Here is a 20,893-nt window from a genome sequence, read left to right as displayed (position 1 = left end):
ACGGTCCCTGTTTGCTGGGTTAATACTACAATCCCATAGAGTAAATAGAATCAAATGAGTTGCTTGTCATAAACTCAATATAGATCCATCTCTATGGAGTGGTTACATGTTGACACTGAAACTACAATCCCATGTGAGCAAACACTATGATATATTTAGAGGCTAGCAGGACAAGTTATTGGAGCAGTATCCCTCTGTCAAGCAAGAAGACATTTCATGGACACAAGATTCTTTATTTCTTTCACACCTCAGAAGTCTGATCGTGAACAGATATTATCGGGATATTTGTTTTTATTTTCAAGAATAAGAGTTTGAGGGAGGATGTGAATTTGTTTTGTTAAAACTATTGTGGTTAGTCCAAGCCTACTCAGAATCAAATGATTCACACTTGCATTCATCCTCATACATACACACTCAAGTCTTGTAAGGACTAAGAATTGCTGCATTGACCAGAGGAAGAAAACGAACAAAAGCTATGGAGAACTCAACCCATGTCAAGTTCTTTTATCTCTTTGGCTTACAAGAGACATTTAACAACAAATCGGTCTATTTTATCTTGTCTCTTATCACATACCTTCTCATCATCACTGTGAATCTGACTCTGATCATAACAATCATTCAGGAGAAAGGCCTCCATGAGCCCATGTATATCTTTCTGTGTAGTCTATGTGTCAATGGATTGTATGGAACTGCTGGTTTCTACCCCAAGTTTTTACTGGACCTTCAGTCAGATGTTCAGGTGATATCTTATGGTGGATGTTTGACTCAAGCCTATGTAATATACACATCTGTCATGTGTGAAATGTCTACTCTAACAGTGATGTCTTACGACAGGTATGTGGCAATATGCAGACCACTACTATACCATAACATTGTGACACCTTTAACTGTTAGAAAGTTACTCTTATTTTCTTGGTGTTATCCTTTATTTATAGCACTCATAGTAGTTATTTTAGCCGTCAGACTTCCTTTGTGTGGATCTCGCATTGATAAAATCTTCTGTGACATTCCGTCTATGCTGAAACATACATGTTTACCCATTACCATCAATCAGATTTGGAGCAAATTTGGAGTATCGGTTCATATTTTACAGATGCTTTTTATTGTATTTTCTTACTGTCAGATTGTAAGGACTTGTGTAAAGTCAGCTAAGGGAAGGATTAAGTTCACACAGACATGTGTGCCACATTTAACAACAATTGTAATTTTCATCACAGTGACCCTGTTTGACAATTTGCAAGGGTGGATAAATAATGTAAATATTACTCTAAATATGCGTAATGCAATGGCTGTACAATTCCTTGTTATACCACCTGTGTTAAACCCTGTCATATATGGATTTAACCTCCAGCAGATTCGAAGGGCAGTTTTTAGAAAGTGTAATGCACATAAAATCATTGATATGAGATGCTAGTTACATGATGTTACACAACAAGGATACTTACTACCTGATATCAGAAGTCAACAAAATAAAGGTAAAATCTGCCAAAACTGTTGCAAGGTTAAATGGCGCCTCATTTCTTGATACCCATCGCCCTCTTCTGGGAAAGTGATTTATAAATAGTAATTGTAGCACACATCATGAGCAGGAAAATGCTTGAATGTGTCCCGAATGACATCCTATTCCCTATGTAGTGCACTACTTTTGACCAGAGCCAAAGTAGTGCACTATAAAGGGAATAGGGAGCAATTGATAGAACAAATCTGTGAATCCTTATGCAGTTAAGAACATTCTGAAGAAGAATAACAATATGCAAGCTTCTGTTTCAATATACACTACCATTCAAAAGTTTGGGGTCACTTAGAAATGTCCTTGTTTTCAGCAAAAAATGTTGTCCATTAAAATAACATCAAATTGATCAGAAATACAGTGTAGACATTGTTAATGATGTAAATGGCTATTGTAACAGGAAACGGCAGATTTGTAATGGAATATCTACATAGGCGTACAGAAGCCCTTTATCAGCAACCATCAGTCCTGTTCCAACGTTGTGTTTGCTAATCCAAGTTTATCATTTTAAAAGGCTAATTGATCATTAGAAAACCATTTTGCAATTATGTTAGCACAGCTGAAAACTGTTGTGCTGATAAAGAAGCAATACAACTGGCCTTCTTGAGACTAGTTGAGTATCTGGAGCATCAGCAATTGTGGGTTCGATTATAGGCTCAAAATGGCCAGAAACAAATAACTTTCTTCTGAAACCTGTCAGTCTATTCTTGTTCTGAGAAATGAAGGCTATTCCACGCGAGAAATTGCAGAGAAACTAATGATCTCGTACAAACGCTGTGTACTACTCCCTTCACATAACTTTTTCTTTGCAACTCTGCCTAGAAGGTCAGCATCCCGGCGTCGCCTCTTCACTGTTGACGTTGAGACTGGTGTTTTGCGTGTCCGCACTGTATTTCTGATCAATTTGATGTTATTTTAATTGATAAAAAAAATACATTTCTAAGTGACCCCAAACTTTTGAACGGTAGTGTATATTTTCCCCATTGGTTCCTTATTCTTAATACTCTCAGAAAATAAATAATGCTTGTGGTTACAGTACTGTAAAACGTTTTTTTGGGGTTATTGAGTTGTGATAACGCATCTATGTGCTTATAGCCAGGCCTCTTCCTCAGTGTATCTCTCAAAGTAAATGGATATACACAACCTCTTTGAAAGGCAAATAATTATTTTATTGGTGCAATAACAAGAATATGTTATTGGTGCAATAACAAGAGTATTTGTTAGATACTACTGCACTGTTGGAGCTAGAAACACAAGCATTTCGCTACACCCGCAATAACATCTGCTAAATAATTTCTAAATATGTGTATGTGACCAATACAATTTGATATGAACTAGTACAGTTGTGGTCAAACGTTTTGAGAATGACACAAGTATTGGTCTTCACAAAGTTTGCTGCTTCAGTGTTTTTAGATATTTTTGTCAGATGTTACTATGGTATACTGAGGTATAATTACAAGCATTCCATAAGTGTCAAAGGCTTTTATTGACAATTACATTAAGTTTGTGCAAAGAGTCAATATTTGCAGTGTTGACCCTTCTTTTTCAAGACCTCTGCAATCCACCCTGGCATGCTGTCAATTAACTTCTGGGCCACATCCTGACTGATGGCAGCCCATTCTTGCATAATCAATGCTTGGAGTTTGTCAGAATTTGTGGGTTTTTGTTTGTCCACCCGCCTCTTGAGGATTGACCACAAGTTCTCAATGGGATTAAGGTCTGGGGAGTTTCCTGGCCATGGACCCAAAATGTTGATGTTTTGTTCCCCGAGCCACTTAGTTATCACTTTTGCCTTATGGCAAGGTGCTCCATCATGCTGGAAAAGGCATTGTTCATCACCAAACTGTTCTTGGATGGTTGGGAGAAGTTGCTCTCGGAGGATGTGTTGGTACCATTCTTTATTCATGGCTGTGTTCTTAGGCAAAATTGTGAGTGAGCCCACTCCCTTGGCTGAGAAGCAACCCCACACATGAATGGTCTCAGGATGCTTTACTGTTGGCATGACACAGGACTGATGGTCACACTCACCTTGTCTTCTCCGGACAAGCTTTTATCCGGATGCCCCAAACAATCGGAAAGGGGATTCATCAGAGAAAATGACTTTACCCCAGTCCTCAGCAGTCCAATCCCTATACCTTTTGCAGAATATCAGTCTGTCCCTGATGTTTTTCCTGGAGAGAAGTGGCTTCCTCGCTGCCCTTCTTGACACCAGGCCATCCTCCAAAAGTCTTTGCCTCACTCTGCGTGCAGATGCACTCACACCTGCCTGCTGCCATTCCTGAGCAAGCTCTGCACTGGTGGTAACCCAATCCCACAGCTGAATCAACTTTAGGAGACGGTCCTGGCGCTTGCTGGACTTTCTTGGGTGCCCTTAAACCTTCTTCACAACAATTGAACCTCTCTCCTTGAAGTTCTTGATGATCCGTTAAATGGTTGATTTTGGTGCAATCTTACTAGCAGCAATATCCTTGCCTTTTTGTGCAAAGCAATGATGACGGCACGTGTTTCCTTGCAGGTAACCATGGTTAACAGAGGAAGAACAATGATTTCAAGCACCACCCTCCTTTTAAAGCTACCAGTCTGTTATTCTAACTCAATCAGCATGACAGAGTGATCTCCAGCTTTGTCCTCGTCAACACTCTCACCTGTGTTAATGAGAGAATCACTGACATGATGTCAGCTGGTCCTTTTGTGGCAAGGCTGAAATGCAGTGGAAATGTTTTTGGGGGATTAAGATCATTTTCATGGCAAAGAAGGTCTTTGCAATTAATTGCAATTCATCTGATCACTCTTCATAACATCTTGAATATATGCAAATTGCCATCATAAAAACTGAGGCAGCAGACTTTGTGAAAATTTATATTTGTGTCGTTCTCAAAACGTTTGACCACGACTGTATGAATGATTGCATGCAGGCTACACAATTGCAGAGATATAAATTGCATCAACAAGATACAAGAAAAACTGAACAGAAATATCACATTCTGAATTTCCATTTAATTTAATCACAACATTTGTATTTGTATCCAAGTTTAACATACCCAGTGCCTTGCACCCCCTTGGCGTTCTTCCTATTTAGTCGTATTACAACCTGTAATTTAAATAGATTTTTATTTGGATTTCATGTAATGGACATACACAAAATAGTCAAAATTGGTGATGTGAAATGAAAAAAATAACTTGTTTAAAAAAATTCAAAAAAATAAATAACGGAAAAGTGGTGTCTGCATATGTATTCACCCCCTTTGCTATGAAGCCCCTAAATAAGGTATGGTGCAACCAATTACCTTCAGAATGTTAATTAGTTAAATTAAGTCCACCTGTGTGCAATCTAAGTGTCACATGATCTGTCATATGATCTCAGTATATATACCCCCTGTTCTGAAAGGACCCAGAGTGTGATACGTGTGATAGAAGGAGTCAGGCGCAGGAGAGTATTACGCATCCAAAGAGTTTATTCCGTCGATAAACAGTTGCGCAAGCATGCGACAACAAAACTCAGGCACAGGGGAAATATCTACCCTGGCAACAACAAGATAAGGGTAGCTCAACCGAGCTACACACAGCTCACTACAAGCAATCACCCATACAGACAAGGAAGCAGAGGGAACACTTATACAATGACTAATTGGGGATAAGGACCAGGTGTGTTTGATTAATTAGACAAGACAAGTGGAGTGATGATAAATGTATCGGCAGCAGCTAGTAAGCCAGTGACGACGAACGCCAAAACCTGCCCTAACAAGGAGGGGAGGCAGCCTCAGCGGAAGTCGTGACAGTACCCCCCCCCCCCCCCCCCCCCCGATGCGCGGCCCAGCAGCGCGTCGACCCCAGCCGGCCAGGAGGACGCGGAGCAGGGCGAGCCGGATGGCGACGGTGGAAATCCCGTACCATGGAGGGATCGAGGATATCCCTCACCGGGACCCAGCACCGTTCTTCCGGACCGTACCCCTCCCACTCCACGAGGTACTGAAGGCCCCCCACCCGACGCCTCGAAACCAGGATGGAACGGACCGAGTACACCGGAGCCCCCTCGATGTCCAGAGGAGGTGGAGGGACCTCCCGCACCTCAGACTCCTGGAGCGGACCAGCTACCACCGGCCTGAGGAGAGACACATGAAACGAGGGGTTAATACAGTAATCGGGGGGGAGTAATAACCTATATGTGACCTCGTTGATTCTCCTCAGGACTTTGAACGGCTCCACAAACCGCGGGCTCAGCTTCCGGCAGGGCAGGCGGAGGGGCAGATTCCAGGTCGAGAGCCAGACCCGATCCCCCGGTACAAAGACGGGGGCCTTCCTGCGGTGGTGGTCAGCATTGGCCTTCTGACGACGCACGCTGCATTGGAGGTGAACGTGGGCAGCATCCTACATCTGTTCCGCGCGCTGAAACCAGTCATCCACCGCAGGAGCCTTGGTCTGGCTCTGGTGCCACGGTAGAACACACTGGAAAGGCGTTAGGTTAGTGGAGGAGTGGCGGAGAGAGTTCTGGGCATATTCTGCCCATGGCAAGAACACCGACCACTCCCCGGCCGGTCTTGGCAGTAGGACCGCAGGAACCTACCCACGTCCTGATTTATCCGTACCACCTGCCCATTACTCTCGGGGTGGAACCCAGAGGTCAGGCTGACCGAGACCCCCAGACGTTCCATGAACGCCTGCCAGACCTTGGACATGAACTGTGGACCTCGGTCAGACACTATATCCTCTGGTACCCCGTAGTACCGGAAGACGTGAGTAAACAGTGCCTCCGCAGTCTGCAGGGCCGTAGGGAGACCGGGCAGAGGAAGGAGGCGGCAGGACTTTGAGAAGCGGTCCACAACGACCAGGATGGTGGTGTTACCTTGGGAGATGGGAAGATCAGTCAGAAAATCAATGCTAAGGTGAGACCAAGGTCGTTGTAGACCTGGTAACGGTTTTAGCTTACCCACTGGGTGGTGCCTAGGTGCCTTACTCTGGGTGCACACCGAGCAGCAGGAGATGTACACCCTCACGTCATTAGCCAAGGTAGGCCACCAATACTTTCCGCTCAGGCAGCGCACTGTACGACCGATATCTGGGTGACCAGATGAGGGTGACGTGTGTGCCCAGAAGATCAGACGATCACGGATAAGAGCAGGCACGTACTTCAGTCCAGCTGGACACTGCGGTGGAGATGGATCTGTGCGTAATGCCTGCTCTATATCCGCGTCCATCACCCATACTACCCAGCCACAATGCGGGAGGCCGGGAGTATGGGGGTGTTGTCTCTGACCTCTCCTCTGTGTCATACAGCCGGGACAGTGCATCTGCCTTCACATTCTTCGTACCCGGAATGTATGACAATGTCAAATCAAACCGGGTGAAGAATAGGGCCCAACTGGCCTGACGAGGATTCAGCCTCCTTGCTGCCCGGATGTACTCCAGGTTACAGTGGTCCGTCCAGACGAGGAAAGGGTGTTTCGCCCCTTCGAGCCAATGGCTCCACACTGTCAAAGCTCGGACAACAGCCAACAGCTCCCGATCACCAACGACATAGTTCTGCTCCGCCGGGATGAGCTTCTTCAAGAAGAAGGCACAGGGGCGGAGCTTGGGTGGCGTGCCCAAGCGTTGGGTTAGGACAGCGCCCATCCCTACCTCGGATGCATCCACCTCCACTACAAACGGTAGTGATGGATCAGGGTGGGCTAGTACCGGAGCTGAGGTGAACAGACCCCGCAGTCTCCTGAAGGCTAGATCCACCTCAGCAGACCAGCGGAGCCGGGACGGCCCACCCGTCAACACGGATGTGATGGGAGCTGCGACCTTGCCAAAGCCCCGGATAAACCTTTGATAGTAGTTGGCAAAGCCAAGGAATCGCTGCACCTCCTTAACCGTGGTTGGAGTCGGCCAATTACGTACGGCTGAAATGCGATCTCCCTCCATCTCCACCCCTGAGGTGGAAATACGGTAACCAAGGAGATGGAGTGCTGGAAAAACATACACTTCTCTGCCTTAGCATAAAGGTAATTCTTCAACAGTCGGGCCAGCACCTTGCAAACCAGGGACACATGCACAGTGCAAGTAGCAGAATACACCAGGATGTCATCGATGTAGACCACTACACCGCGATCAAGCATGTCCCGAAACACCTCGTTCACCAAGGACTGGAAAACTGAGGGAGCATTCATCAAACCATAGGGCATCACCAGGTATTCATAATGCCCCGTGGTTGTGCTGAATGCTGTCTTCCACTCATCTCCCTCTCGGATACGTACCAGTTTGTACGCACTCCTGAGATCCAATTTGGTGAAGAAGCGCGCCCCATGCATCGATTCAACCACTGAAGGAATGAAGGGGAGAGGATAACTAAATCGGATTGTCTCCCTGTTCAGTGGTCGATAATCAATGCACGGGCGCAGACCTCCGTCTTTCTTCTTCACAAAGAAGAAACACGAGGAGGCAGGTAAAGTGGAGGGACGTATATACCCCTGACGCAGGGACTCGGTGACATATGTCTCCATAGCCACTGTTTCCGCCTGTGACAGGGGGTATTTATGACTCCTGGGAGGTACAGCGTCTACCCTGAGGTTTATCGCGTAATCCCCCGCCCGGTGAGGTGGTAACTCAGTCACCTGCGTTTTAGAGAACGCTTGCGCCAGATCACGGTATTCGGGGGGAATGCGCACGGTGGAGGCACTATCTGGACTTTCCACCGTGGTTGCACCAACGGAAACATCTAGACACCTACACTGACACTCACGCGACCACCTCGTAAGAGCCCTCTGCGGCCATGAGAAGGTGGGGTTGTGGAGTGCTAACCAAGGGATACCTAATACCACAGGGAAAGCAGGAGATTCAATAATCGAAAAAATCACCTGCTCAAAATGATTCTCCTGGGTGATCATGGTGACTGGTATAGTGACTTCCATAACAAATCCGGACCCTAATGGTCGAATATCGAGTGCTCTGAGGAGACGTGGAATGGAGGGGAACAAATGAAATGCCTTGACGGCGTGCGAATGCCCTATCCATAAAGTTCCCAGCTGCATCGGCTCGAGGCTTCCGGGGTGGAAATGGGCAGACCCCTTCCAGGACGTCCTCTGGCTGCCAGCAGGTTGTCCAACCGAATGGCCATGTCCACCAGTTTATCAAAGGACTACATGGTGTCCCGGCAGGCTAGCTCCCGTCGGACGTCCTCCCGCAGATGGCACCGGAAATGGTCGATCAGGGCCAGCTCGTTCCACCCGGACCCTGCTGCCAGCATCCGGAACTCCAACGCGAAGTCCTGCGTGGTCCTCGTCCCCTGCCTCAGGTGAACCAGTCGCTCACCCGCCTCTCAACCCTCTGGCGGGTGGTGGAATACCGCCCGAAAGAGGCGAGCGAACTCCCTGTAGTCCTCCAACGTGGCTCCTCCTTCGTTCCACACCACGTTGGCCCACTCCAGGAATTTCCCACAGAGGCAGGAATATGACGACGAACGCCGAAACCTGCCCGAACAAGGAGGGAAGGCAGCCTCGGCAGAAGTCATGATACAGAGTCTGCAACACCACTAAGCAAGGGGCACCACCAAGCAAGCGGCACCATGAAGACCAAGAAGCTCTCCAAACAGGTCAGGGACAAAGTTGTGGAGAAGTACAGATCAGGGATGGGTTATAAAAAAATATCAGAAACTTTGAACAAACCACGGAGCACCATTAATGCCAAACATGCTCAATGGGTGACATGTCTGCTGAGTGTGCAGGCCATGGAAGAAATGGGACATTTTCAGCTTCCAGGAATTGTGTACAGATCCTTGTGACATGGGGCTATCCATTATCATGCAGAAAAATGAGGTGATGGCGGCAGATGAATGGCACTACAATGGGCCTCAGGATCTCGTCACGGTATCTCTGTGCATTCAAATTACCATAGATAAAATGCAATTGTGTTCATTGTCCGTAACTTATGCCTGCCCATACCATAACTCTACCGCCACCATGGGGCATTCTGTTCACAACATTGACATCAACAAACCATTTGCCCACATAACGCCATATGCAATCTTCCTGGTACAGTTGAAACCTGGAGTCATCTGTGAAGAGCACACTTCTCCAGCTTGCCAGTGGCCATCGAAGGTGCGCATTTGCCCACTGAAATCGGTTACGCTGCCAAACTGCAGTCAGGTCAAGACCCTGGTGAGCACGACAAACACGCAGATGACCTTCCCTGAGATGGTTTCTGACAGTTTGTGCAGAAATTATTCAGTTGTGCAAACCCACAGTTTCATCAGCTGTCCGAGTGGCTGGTCACAGACGATCCCGCAGGTGAAGATGCCGGATGTGAAGGTCCTGTGCTGGCATGGTTATACATGGTCGGCGGTTGTGAGGTCGGTTGGATGTACTGCCAATTTCTCAAAAACACAGGCTTATGGTAAAGAAATGAACATTCAATTATCTGGCAACAGCTCTGGTGCCAACAGTCAGAATGCCAACTGCATGTTCCTTAAAACTTGAAACATCTGTGGCAATGTGTTGTGTGACAACAATCCACATGTTAAAGTGGCCTTTTATTGTCCCCAGCACAAGCTGCACCTGTGGGCAGAAATGATTAAATATTAAACCATTAGACCTCTCACTAAATACGTCAGTCATACAAAAGTTATACTTAAATCCTAAATGGTTCTCTAGCAGATTAGTAAGAATGTCTCACCCCATGTTAAGAATGGACTTTTTCCCTTTATTCAGATTACAACCTCTCACTTTCGGTTATTTGCAAATGAAATGATCTCCAAAATATCGCAATTTTGAAAATAAGCCATAGAAAGTTGGTTGCAATTTCAGTTTAATCCAACAGAAAAGACAGAACAAATAATACAACAAATATTGTGGTTAAACTCAAATATACAAATTGATTAAAAAAAAATATATATATATATTTTTTTTACAAAAGGTATAATCTTTGTAGATGACATCATAAATAGGACTGGTGGAGTTATGTCACACATGCAGCTAACATTAATATATGGGAAAATATTCTCACTAATTGCAGCATTACCGCAAAAATGGAAGAGGCAAGTGGAAGAGGGGAATAGTAAGGAACTTGTCTGTTGGCCCTGCATTAGAGATCAAAAGTGGTTCAAGAATATTGTAATGAATAAAAAAGTATACCAGTTTAATTTCAGGACCAAAAAAGTGACAGCTGTGCCATATACAGTGCATTTGGAAAGTATTCAGACCGCTTGACTTTTTCCACATTTTGTTACGTTACAGCCTTATTCAAAAATAGATTAATTAAAAATGTTCCTCATCAATCTACACACAATACCCCTTAATGACAAAGCGAAAACAGGTTAAGAACTTTTTACAAATGTATTACAAATAAAAAACAGGAATACCTCATTTACATAAGTATTCAGACTCTTTGCTATGAGACTCGAAATTGAGCTCAGGTGCATCCTGTTTCCATTTATAATCCTTGATGTTTCTACAAGTTGATTGGAGTCCACTTGTGGTACATTCAATTGATTGGAAATGATTTGGAAAGGCACACACCTGTCTATATAAGGTCCCACAGTTGACAGTGCACAGTCAGAGCAAAAACCAAGCCATGAGGTTAAGGAATTGTCCGTAGAGCTCATAGACAGGATTGTGTTGAAGCACAGATCTGGGGAAGGGTCCTTAAAAATGTCTGCAGCATTGACGGTCCCCAAGAACACAGTCGCCTCCATCATTCTTAAATGGAAGAAGTTTGGAACCACCAAGAGTCTTCCTAGAGCTGGCCGCCCGGCCAAACTGAGCAATCGAGGGAGAAGGGCCTTGGTCAGTGAGGTGACCAATAACCCAATGGTCACTCTGACAGAGCTCCAGAGTTCCTCTGTGGAGATGGGAGAACCTTCCAGAAGGACAACCATCTCTGCAGCACTCTACCAATCAGGCCTTTATGGTAGAGTGGCCAGACAGAGGCCACTCCTCAGTAAAAGCCCACTTGGAGTTTGCCAAAAGGCACCTAAAGACTCAAACCATGAAAAATAAGATTATCTGGTCTGATGAAACCAAGATTGAACACTTTGGCCTGAATGCCAAGCTTCACGTCTGGAGGAAACCTGGCACCATCCCTACGGTGAAGCATGGTGGTGGCAGCATCATACTGTGGGGATGTTTTTCAGAGGCAGGTTCTGGGAGACTAGTCAGGATCGAGGGAAAGATGAACGGAGCAAAGTAAACAGATCCTTAATGAAAACCTGCTCCAGAGTGCTCAGGACCTAAGACTGGGGTGAAGGTTCATCTTCCAACAGGACAATGGCCCTAAGCACACAGCCAAGACAACGCAGGAGAGGCTTCGGGACAAGTCTTTGAATGACCTTGAGTCGCCCAGCCAGAGCCCGGACTTGAACCCGATCTAACATCTCTGGAGAGACCTGAAAATAGCTGTCCAGCGACACTCCCCATCCTACCTGACAGATTTTGAGAAGATCTGCAGAGAAGAATGGGACAAACTCCCCAAATACAGGGGTGCCAAGCTTGTAGCGTCATACCCAAGAAGACTTAAGGCTGTAATTGTTGCCAAAGGTGCTTCAACAAAGTACTGAGTAAAGGGTCTGAATACTTATGTAAATGACACATTTCAGTTTTTTTATTTTTAATACATTTGCAAAAAATTCAAAAAACAAGTTTTTGCTTTGTCATTATGGGGTATTGTGTGTAGATTGATGAGGGGAAAAAACATTTGATCCATTTTAGAATAAAGCCTGTAACGTACAAAAATTGTGGAAAAAGTTAAGGGGTCTGAATTATTTCCGAATGCACTGTAGATTGCAATATAGTTTAGATGTACCGATTCCATGGCACATGGTTTATGAACTGATACGCAAAACTTAGAATTTGTCCATTTAAATTGTCATTCAAAATTCTTCCAACCAATAGAATGTTATATATTTGTGGGATACAACCACCAGGGAGGGATTAAAAACAACAAGATAACTAATGTAAAATATACTGTGTCCGTAAAATGTATATAGGTTCACAACTTTTGTGAAACAGCACAGTTAAAAATATATGGTAAAATATAAATCAAACTGGATGGTTTTCAGAGATAGATGGGAGGGGTTGATGGTAGCTGAAGATGGGATTAAAACAAACAAAAGATAACTATTTTAAAATACATTGTGTCCGTAAAATGTATATAGTATGTAGAAGCCAAAGTATTGTTGTCCATTACTTCACTCCAATTAGGGGAGGGGTGGTAGGGTTAGGGGAAAATAATAAAGTAAAATATATTTTAATAAAAGTTTTTTCAAAGGTGCACATGTTGTAATGATCATGCTGTTTAATCAGCTTCTTGATATGATACACCTGTCAGTTGGATGGATTATTTTGGCAAATGAGAAATGCTCACCAACAGGTATTTGTTTATATTTTTGTTCAGTATATTTTAAAATGAAAAATCGGAGTCTCAGCGTCACTCTTTTATCGTGGAATTGCCCTGTATCAATCCACAGCACTTGCCAGTCAGCATGGGTCAGTTTTGAACAGCCTGCTGTCATTTCATGCCCAACCCACCTTGTGGAGAGCTATCCTCCAATAGGTTTTCCCTTCATCCTTTACCTACACTACTCATATTGTTTAGCAATGACTATCACATTCATTCAGTAGAGAACAATCTTTCTAACCAAGACAGCAGCTGGTCATCATCCTCTCTACGTGACAAATGTCCTACGCACAATGCCTTCATACAGTGTCAAATAAAATAGAGGAACTCTCAGTGCCACTAATGATTAAGTTACGGGTGTGCAAAGAGGAGAGCCAAGGTAACCTACATGGAACAGAATGGACTCCTGTATCTCCTGTCTCTGTCAGCTGAGCAGAGAACAACTTCACCACCACATATTAGTGACAGTGGACCTGCATGGAAAGAGGGATGGAGAGAGAGAAATGGTTAAAAAGTGATCAAATCTTTATTTAAATCAGATTGTATCTCAAATTATGCGGTTAGCGGCTTACAATATTGGCTATTATTTGGTTCAGAGCCTGACCTCTCTTGGCTCCCCCTCCTTAATCACTGACTTCTTCCCCAGTGATGGACTTCCCTGTCTGTTCTCACCCTGCCTCTTCCCCCTCTTATGCTTAAACAACACATCCTAGATCTGAATGAATGAAATAATCTTATTAAATACTTTTTTCTTGACATAGTTGAATGTGCTGACAACAAAATCACATAAAAATGATCAATGGAAATCAAATGTATCAACCCATGGAGGTCTGGATTTGGAGTCACCCTCAAAATTAAAGAGGAAATCCACACTACAGGCTGATCCAGCTTTGATGTAATGTCCTCAAAACAAGTCAAAATGAGGCTCAGTAGTGTGTGTGGCCTCCACGTGCCTGTATGACCTCCCTACAACGCCTGGGCATGCTCCTGATGAGGTGGCGGATGGTCTCCTGAGGGATCTCCTCCCAGACCTGGACTAAAGCATCCGCCAACTCCTGGACAGTCTGTGGTGCAACGTGGCATTGGTGGATGGAGCGAGACATGATGTCCCAGATGTGCTCAATTGGATTCAGGTCTGGGGAATGGGCGGGCCAGTCCATAGCATCAATGCCTTCCTCTTGCAGGAACTGCTGACACACTCCAGCCACATGAGGTCTAGCATTGTCTTGCATTAGGAGGAACCCAGGGCCAACCGCACCAGCATATGGTCTCACAAGGGGTCTGAGGATCTCATCTCGGTACCTAATGGCAGTCAGGCTACCTCTGGCGAGCACATGGAGGATGTGCGGCCCCCAAAGAAATGCCACCCCACACCATGACTGACCCACCGCCAAACCGGTCATGCTGGAGGATGTTGCAGGCAGCAGAACGTTCTCCACGGCGTCTCCAGACTCTATCACGTCTGTCACATGTGCTCAGTGTGAACCTGCTTTCATCTGTGAAGAGCACAGGGCGCCAGTGGCGGATTTGCCAATCTTGGTGTTCTCTGGCAAATGCCAAACGTCCTGCACGGTGTTGGGCTGTAAGCACAACCCCCACCTGTGGACGTCAGGCCCTCATACCACCCTCATGGAGTCTGTTTTTGACCGTTTGAGCAGACACATGCACATTTGTGGCCTGCTGGAGGTCATTTTGCAGGGCTCTGGCAGTGCTCCTCCTGCTCCTCCTTGCACAAAGGCGGAGGTAGCAGTCCTGCTGCTGGGTTGTTGCCCTCCTACGGCCTCCTCCACGTCTCCTGATGTACTGGCCTGTCTCCTGGTAGCGCCTCCATGCTCTGGACACTACGCTGACAGACACAGCAAACCTTCTTGCCACAGCTCGCATTGATGTGCCATCCTGGATGAGCTGCACTACCTGAGCCACTTTTGTGGGTTGTAGACTCCGTCTCATGCTACCACTAGAGTGAAAGCACCGCCAGCATTCAAAAGTGACCAAAACATCAACCAGGAAGCATAGGAACTGAGAAGTGGTCTGTGGTCACAACCTGCAGAACCACTTCTTTATTGGGGGTGTCTTGCTAATTGCCTATAATTTCCACCTGTTGTCTATTCCATTTGTACAACAGCATGTGAAATTTATTGTCAATCAGTGTTGCTTCCTAAGTGGACAGTTTGATTTCACAGAAGTGTGATTGACTTGGAGTTACATTGTGTTGTTTAAGTGTTCCCTTTATTTTTTTGAGCAGTGTACAAACAAAAAACGTGCGTGTTTTTTAAATGTTTTTTTCATCTTTGAAATGCAAGAGAAAGGCCACAATATAATATTGAAGTTTAGGCGGAATTTAGATTTTGGCCACTAGATGGCAGCAATGTGTACAAAGTTTAAGATTGATCCAGAGAAGCATTGCAATACTGGACTATTTTGTATCAAGTCTGCCCAAATGTGCTCCGTTTTCTCCTATCGCAGGCATTAAACTCTGTAACTATTTTAAAGTCATCATTAGCCTCACGGTGAAATCCCTGAGCGATTTCCTTCCTCTCTGGCCACTGAGTTAGGAAGGACGCCTGTATCTTTGTACTGATTGGGTGTATTGATACACCATTCAAAGTGTAATTAAAATCTTCACCATTCAGCATTTTTTTCCCATCTACCAGTAGGTGCCATTCTTTACGAGGCATTGGAAAACCTCCCTGGTCTTTGAGGTCGACTGAGGGACCTTACAGATAATTGTATGTGTGGGGTGCCGAGATGAGTCATTCTAAAACAATGTTAAACACTATTATTGCACACAGAGTGAATCCATGAAATGTATTATGTGATTTGTTAAGCAAATTTGGGGTTGAATACTTATTGACTCAAGATATTTGATTAATTTTTTAAAAAATTCTACTTTGACATTATGGGGTATTGTGTATAGGCCAGTGACACATCTCAATTTTATCAATTTTAAATTCTGGCTGTACCACAACAACATTTGGGAAAATTCAAGGGGTGTGAATACTTTCTGAAAACACTGTACACTTACCATTGGACACACCTTGCATCTTGAGCTGGATTGACATATTGACTAGCCAACCATTGATTGTAGCTTTGCTGGCCCTTCCCTCTCTGATGAAGTAGTGCCATTGTTATGCTTTTTTCTATTAGGATAAGAGGAAGAAAAATGCCTACTATACAGAGCTACATTGTTGCAATATCAGGGTCAATGGTAGTGCAATGTTTGTTAACAGACACCTCAAACTAGTTTTTAACCATTTTATTTCAGCGCCAGTGGTAGCTACCTCTATTTTGCAACAATATTTGTTTTGCAACAATAGAGTATCACATAAAAGTACAATTGAAAGAACAAGGTTGCCAGTTCTCTACATTGAGTTTCTTGTTAGAGTTGTAGTAATTCACCTGTATTCAGCCACCCCTGGGGGATCTAACCTAGATCCTCCAACATTGTCTTATGAGGGCAATGCGACTTTGAGAAAATAAGTTCAACACCAAAGTTAATTGTGAAGGTCAAATAGAATGTTAGTTAACAGCCAATGAGATTTGTGTCTTTGAGGCGTGCTTTGATGTGGGTGTTTCTTGTGTGTGTGTGTGTGTCTTTGCACGTGGGAAGCGTTTGTACATGCAAAACAGTAACACAGTTATAGTCACTCACCTGTCTAGATAACATGAAAACAAGTCTTACCAGCTCTGCTAGGGTGACTAAAATGGTCAGTGAGGTTCTCTCTTTTCTGTCACCCAGACTTATCTCGCTTATTTTCCAAATGTTATAACAGGAGTAGCCAACCCTCCTCCTGGTGAGCCATTGGGTAGCCTACCATATACACTTTTGTTCCAGCCCTGCTCTAACACACCTGATCCTACTAATTAGCTGACCATCTTGACTTTGATTAGCTGAATCAGGTGTGTTAGAGCAAGACTGGAACAAAATATTACCTAGGCTACCCAGTAGCTCTACAGGTTCATTATAAGTATAAAATTAAAACATACAGGTGATGGTCTTAACAGGAGTGTATACCAAACACTTTATTGTGATGTATGGTTTCCTACAAAAAAACTTAAACAATGTTCCTCTATTCCTCCATTGTGAATACAGTACATTTCATCAACCATAACAACTTCTCAGAGGCCTGGGAAGAGGTAAAAGTACTTTGTTAGAGTGGCTCTGTCTTTGGTCGGCATCTGTATGGGGAAATCTTCAAAGTGACCCATGACCTGTATGGAAGAAATTACAAACACGTTATTGAGGCTCAAAGTAAATCAAAACTGATCAGTCATTCCAGGCAGGGCAAATGAGGAAAGAGCATTGTTAACTGTTTTGTGTCCAGATACTTACCTTTCTGAACAATTTGATGTCACGTGTTGGTCCCAGTTTGAAGGTTTTATGTATAGTTGTCTAATGTTGGTGGGGCATATTATTCTGTTTTAATGTTACTCCTGAATCACTTTGATAAATATAATATTATTTCTTCAGGTTATTTTTAACAGAGCTGAGATTTACTTTGAAGTGCAAAGTGTTTGACTGGCTACCCATCCACATCGCTCCGGCCAAATGACGTTTCTTCTCCACGATGAGTCTGGATTTGCCTCCCTCCCCGACGATTTCTAGAATGCAAAAACACATTCTCAACGTTCTGATTGGTCCCAGAAACCGATGGGTTGGGCCATGATACTCTGATGGGTTAGATTTGTTAGAGACTGTGAGGGAAAATGTTGTTGTCTGAAGGGATAGCATTGAATTGTACACAGCATCTCCTCTCACTCTTTCTTGGTTCGTGCAGGTGAGTGTGACCTCCTCAGACCAATTGGCAGTATGCCCAGAATATTGCTCTGGGAACCAAAAGGAGTATCTCAGTTTCAAGGTCCCAGCTTTGAGAGAAGAAGCCTCATCAGTCACATGCAGGAACCAACGTTGATAATGAATAATGAATAATGTAAATAATGCTTATATAACTTATTTGTATGGCAGTATATAAGGACTGAGAGGGAATGCCATTTTCAGGGTTTTCATCAAGCTTGGAATGAGTTTGTGAACCTCTCCGGCTGGGATAATAAAGATTGATTCATTTACATTGAGTTTGAGTCCTTAGTGGTGAATTTCCACGACAATTTTGTTTTCAGAGTTTGGTTCAACATTGTTAGTCATGCAAATCAACCCCAACACCAGATAAATGTTCTGCAAACACAGTAAAACCTGCCAACACCGTAAAACCTACTGTACACCAATGTTTATTTACAAGAACCACCATCTGTGAATCCAAGATGGCGTAGCAGTGCGCTTGTGTTTTCTGTAGTGTACTTGTGTAAATAGCCAGTTTTTTAGTTTTTTGTCTACTTTGTATATATTTCTCAATTTTACTTTTCATTCTTTAACTAAATATACTTTCCTGCAACCTGCCTCACGCAACGTGGAAAGGATTCTATTATTTCTTTATAACTTTTATCAAGAAACTTAAGCTGAAACTTGTCTAGCTGCAACCGAATGGCTGTGGTAGCCAGCTAGCTAGCTACTTGCTATTAGCCACTGTTAGCATTCTAAACCATTGTCCGTGGCCTGCACTACCCACCAGCCAGCTCTAGCTCTAGCCTGGACAAGTTGTCAGCCAGTCTGCACAGAGTGCTATCGACCCAGAGCATATCGGATTTTCTGCCGGAATCACTGGACCCTAGCGCCGGATCATCGCAACTAGCTAGCTGCAACCGAATGGCTGTTGTCGTTGGCTAATTACCATTGCCCCTTAGCAAGCACATGTTAGCTTTGACTAGTCTCGAGCCAGGCCCATCTCCCAGCTATCTACCTCTCTGTCAACGGGACAGGACCTCCTAGTGTTGACACGGAGCCCCGCCGATCCAACATGACTGGTCTGCCGATGAAATCGTCTGATGTGGTTTCAACAGGCTTCCCGTTACGACATCGACCAAAAAGATCAACCTGCTAGACCAGCCCGTTAGCACACGCAAGCCGTGGCCTCTTGCTCGCCAGTGCTGTAACAGCCCCCGAACTACCTCCGAACTCTCCTATTGCTGTTCACCAGACCTCATGATAACTAAGCTATACAGCTGATGCCTGCTGGACTGTTCCTTTATACGGTACCGCATCTTGTTTATGTTTAGCCTCAGCCCAAACTTTGTCGCCATTACCAGCTGTTGTCTTAGCTCTCTCGAATAACACCTGTGATTGCGTTATGCCTCTCTCCCATGTCAATATGCCTTGCTTATTGCTTTTTCGGTTATTTCTTATTGTACTATTTAACTGTAGATCCCCCAGCCCAGCTCAACCTGCCTTAGATAGCTCCTTTGTCCAACCCACCATACACGCGGAGACCGACTCAATCGGTGCCTCCAGTGATGCTATCTCTTTCATCGTTACCCAACGCTTAGGTTTACCTCCACTGTACTCATATCCTTCCATATCCTTGTCTGTACATAATGCCCTGAATCTATTCTACAACGCCCGGAAATCTGCCCCTTTTTTTCTCTGTACCCAACGCACTAGAAGACCAGTTCTTAAAGCCTTTAGCCGTATACTTATTCTACTCCTCCTCTGTTCCTCTGGTGATGTAGAGGTTAACCCAGGCCCTGTAGCCACCTGTATCACTCCTACTCCCCAGGCGTTATCATTTGTTGACTTCTGTAACCGTAAAAGCCTTGGTTTCTTGCACGTTAACATCCGAAGCCTCCTCCCTAAGTTTGAGTTATTCACTGCGTTAGCACACTCTGCCAACCCTGATGTTCTAGCAGTGTCTGAATCCTGGCTTAGGAAGGCCACCAAAAATTCAGAAATGTCCATCCCCAACTACAACATTTTCCGTCTCGTTAGAACTGCCAAAGGGGGTGGGGTTGCAATCTGCTGTAGAGATAGCCTGCAGAGCTCTATCATACTATCCAGGTCTGTGCCCAAACAGTTTGAGCTTCTTCTTCTAAAAATCCACCTTTCCAGAAATAAGTCTCTCACTGTTGCCGCTTGCTACTGTAATGAATACTCAGACAGAGTGGTAAGATCCAATCGCAGAATAGCGATGCTTTATTAGAGTACAGACAAGGGAATAGCTTAATCGTGGTCGGGCGGTCTGTGGTCAAAACCGGGCCAGGCATAGACAGGCAGAGGTACCAATGGAGCGGGCTTAGTCGTAGTCGAGGGCACAGGCACAGGATCAGAGGACGGTAATCACTGGGGTAGACAAGCAGAGGATTAAGCAATTCAGGGAGTCAAACAACAAGGCACAGGTCGGATACACAGGTAATCAAAAACAACAAACTCTCTCGCTCTCTCGGAACAAAACGCTTAGCAAGTCACAAAGGAACAATACCTCGCGCCGACTGAGCTTCTGAGCACACCTTAAATCCTACACTAATTACTGACAGGTGTGCTCAGAACTCAGGTGAACCAGATCGAGTCTGATGACTCCCCCTCTCTGTAGATCGGGGAAGTGTCAGACTCTGTCTAGACCCTGCCAACCCCCGATCCCTTACAGTATCCCCCTCCCCAGGGCCGGCTCCTGACGGCCTTCTACCTCTACCGGGTGGTCTTCCTCTGGGTCGGGGTCCTGGATGATCTGGGTGCTCAGCGTGGAAAGTGGCCTTGAGAGCGGGATCCAGTATGTCCTTAGCCGGAACCCAGGACCGTTCCTCAGGTCCATATCCCTCCCAGTCCACGAGATATTCGATGCCCCCTCGTCTCCGTCTTGACTCCAGTATCTCATGGACTGTATAGGTGGTGTCCTGTTCATCCTCCAAAGGTGGTGTAGTAGGTTGTTGAGCGATTGGTGGATACATCGGACTATAATGGACAGGTTTCAACAGGGAGACGTGGAACGTAGGGTTTATCCTGTAGTGTCGAGGGAGTAACAGATGGTAGGTGACAGGGTTAATACGTCTCTGAACTTTGAAAGGACCAATGTACCTGGGTTGGAGCTTATTGCAGCTCCGTCGGAACCGCAGGTCTCGGGTAGACAGCCACACTCGTTGCCCGTGTTGATAAGTGGGAGTAGGTCTCTGGCGTCTGTCGGCGTAGGTCTT

The 20,893-nt window shown here is 44.9% G+C and overlaps 1 protein-coding gene across 1 annotated transcript; it reads left to right on the top strand.

Moving 5' to 3' along the window:
* Nucleotides 1-475: 475 nt before the first annotated feature.
* On the top strand, nt 476-18,918 carry LOC311101550 (olfactory receptor 1D2-like; the record flags this gene model as incomplete). The annotated part of the gene is made up of 2 exons (XM_084142685.1): nt 476-1,201; nt 18,910-18,918. 2 exons carry the CDS (start codon nt 476-478, stop codon nt 18,916-18,918), a joined length of 735 nt encoding a protein of 244 aa, XP_083998811.1.
* Nucleotides 18,919-20,893: the final 1,975 nt, after the last annotated feature.

Source organism: Coregonus lavaretus (genome assembly GCF_964263955.1).
Source record: "Coregonus lavaretus genome assembly, chromosome: 26".
Taxonomy (NCBI): Eukaryota; Metazoa; Chordata; class Actinopteri; order Salmoniformes; family Salmonidae; genus Coregonus; species Coregonus lavaretus.
The sequence above is the reverse complement of the archived record's forward strand: the minus strand, read 5'-3'. Positions and strand labels throughout refer to the sequence as shown.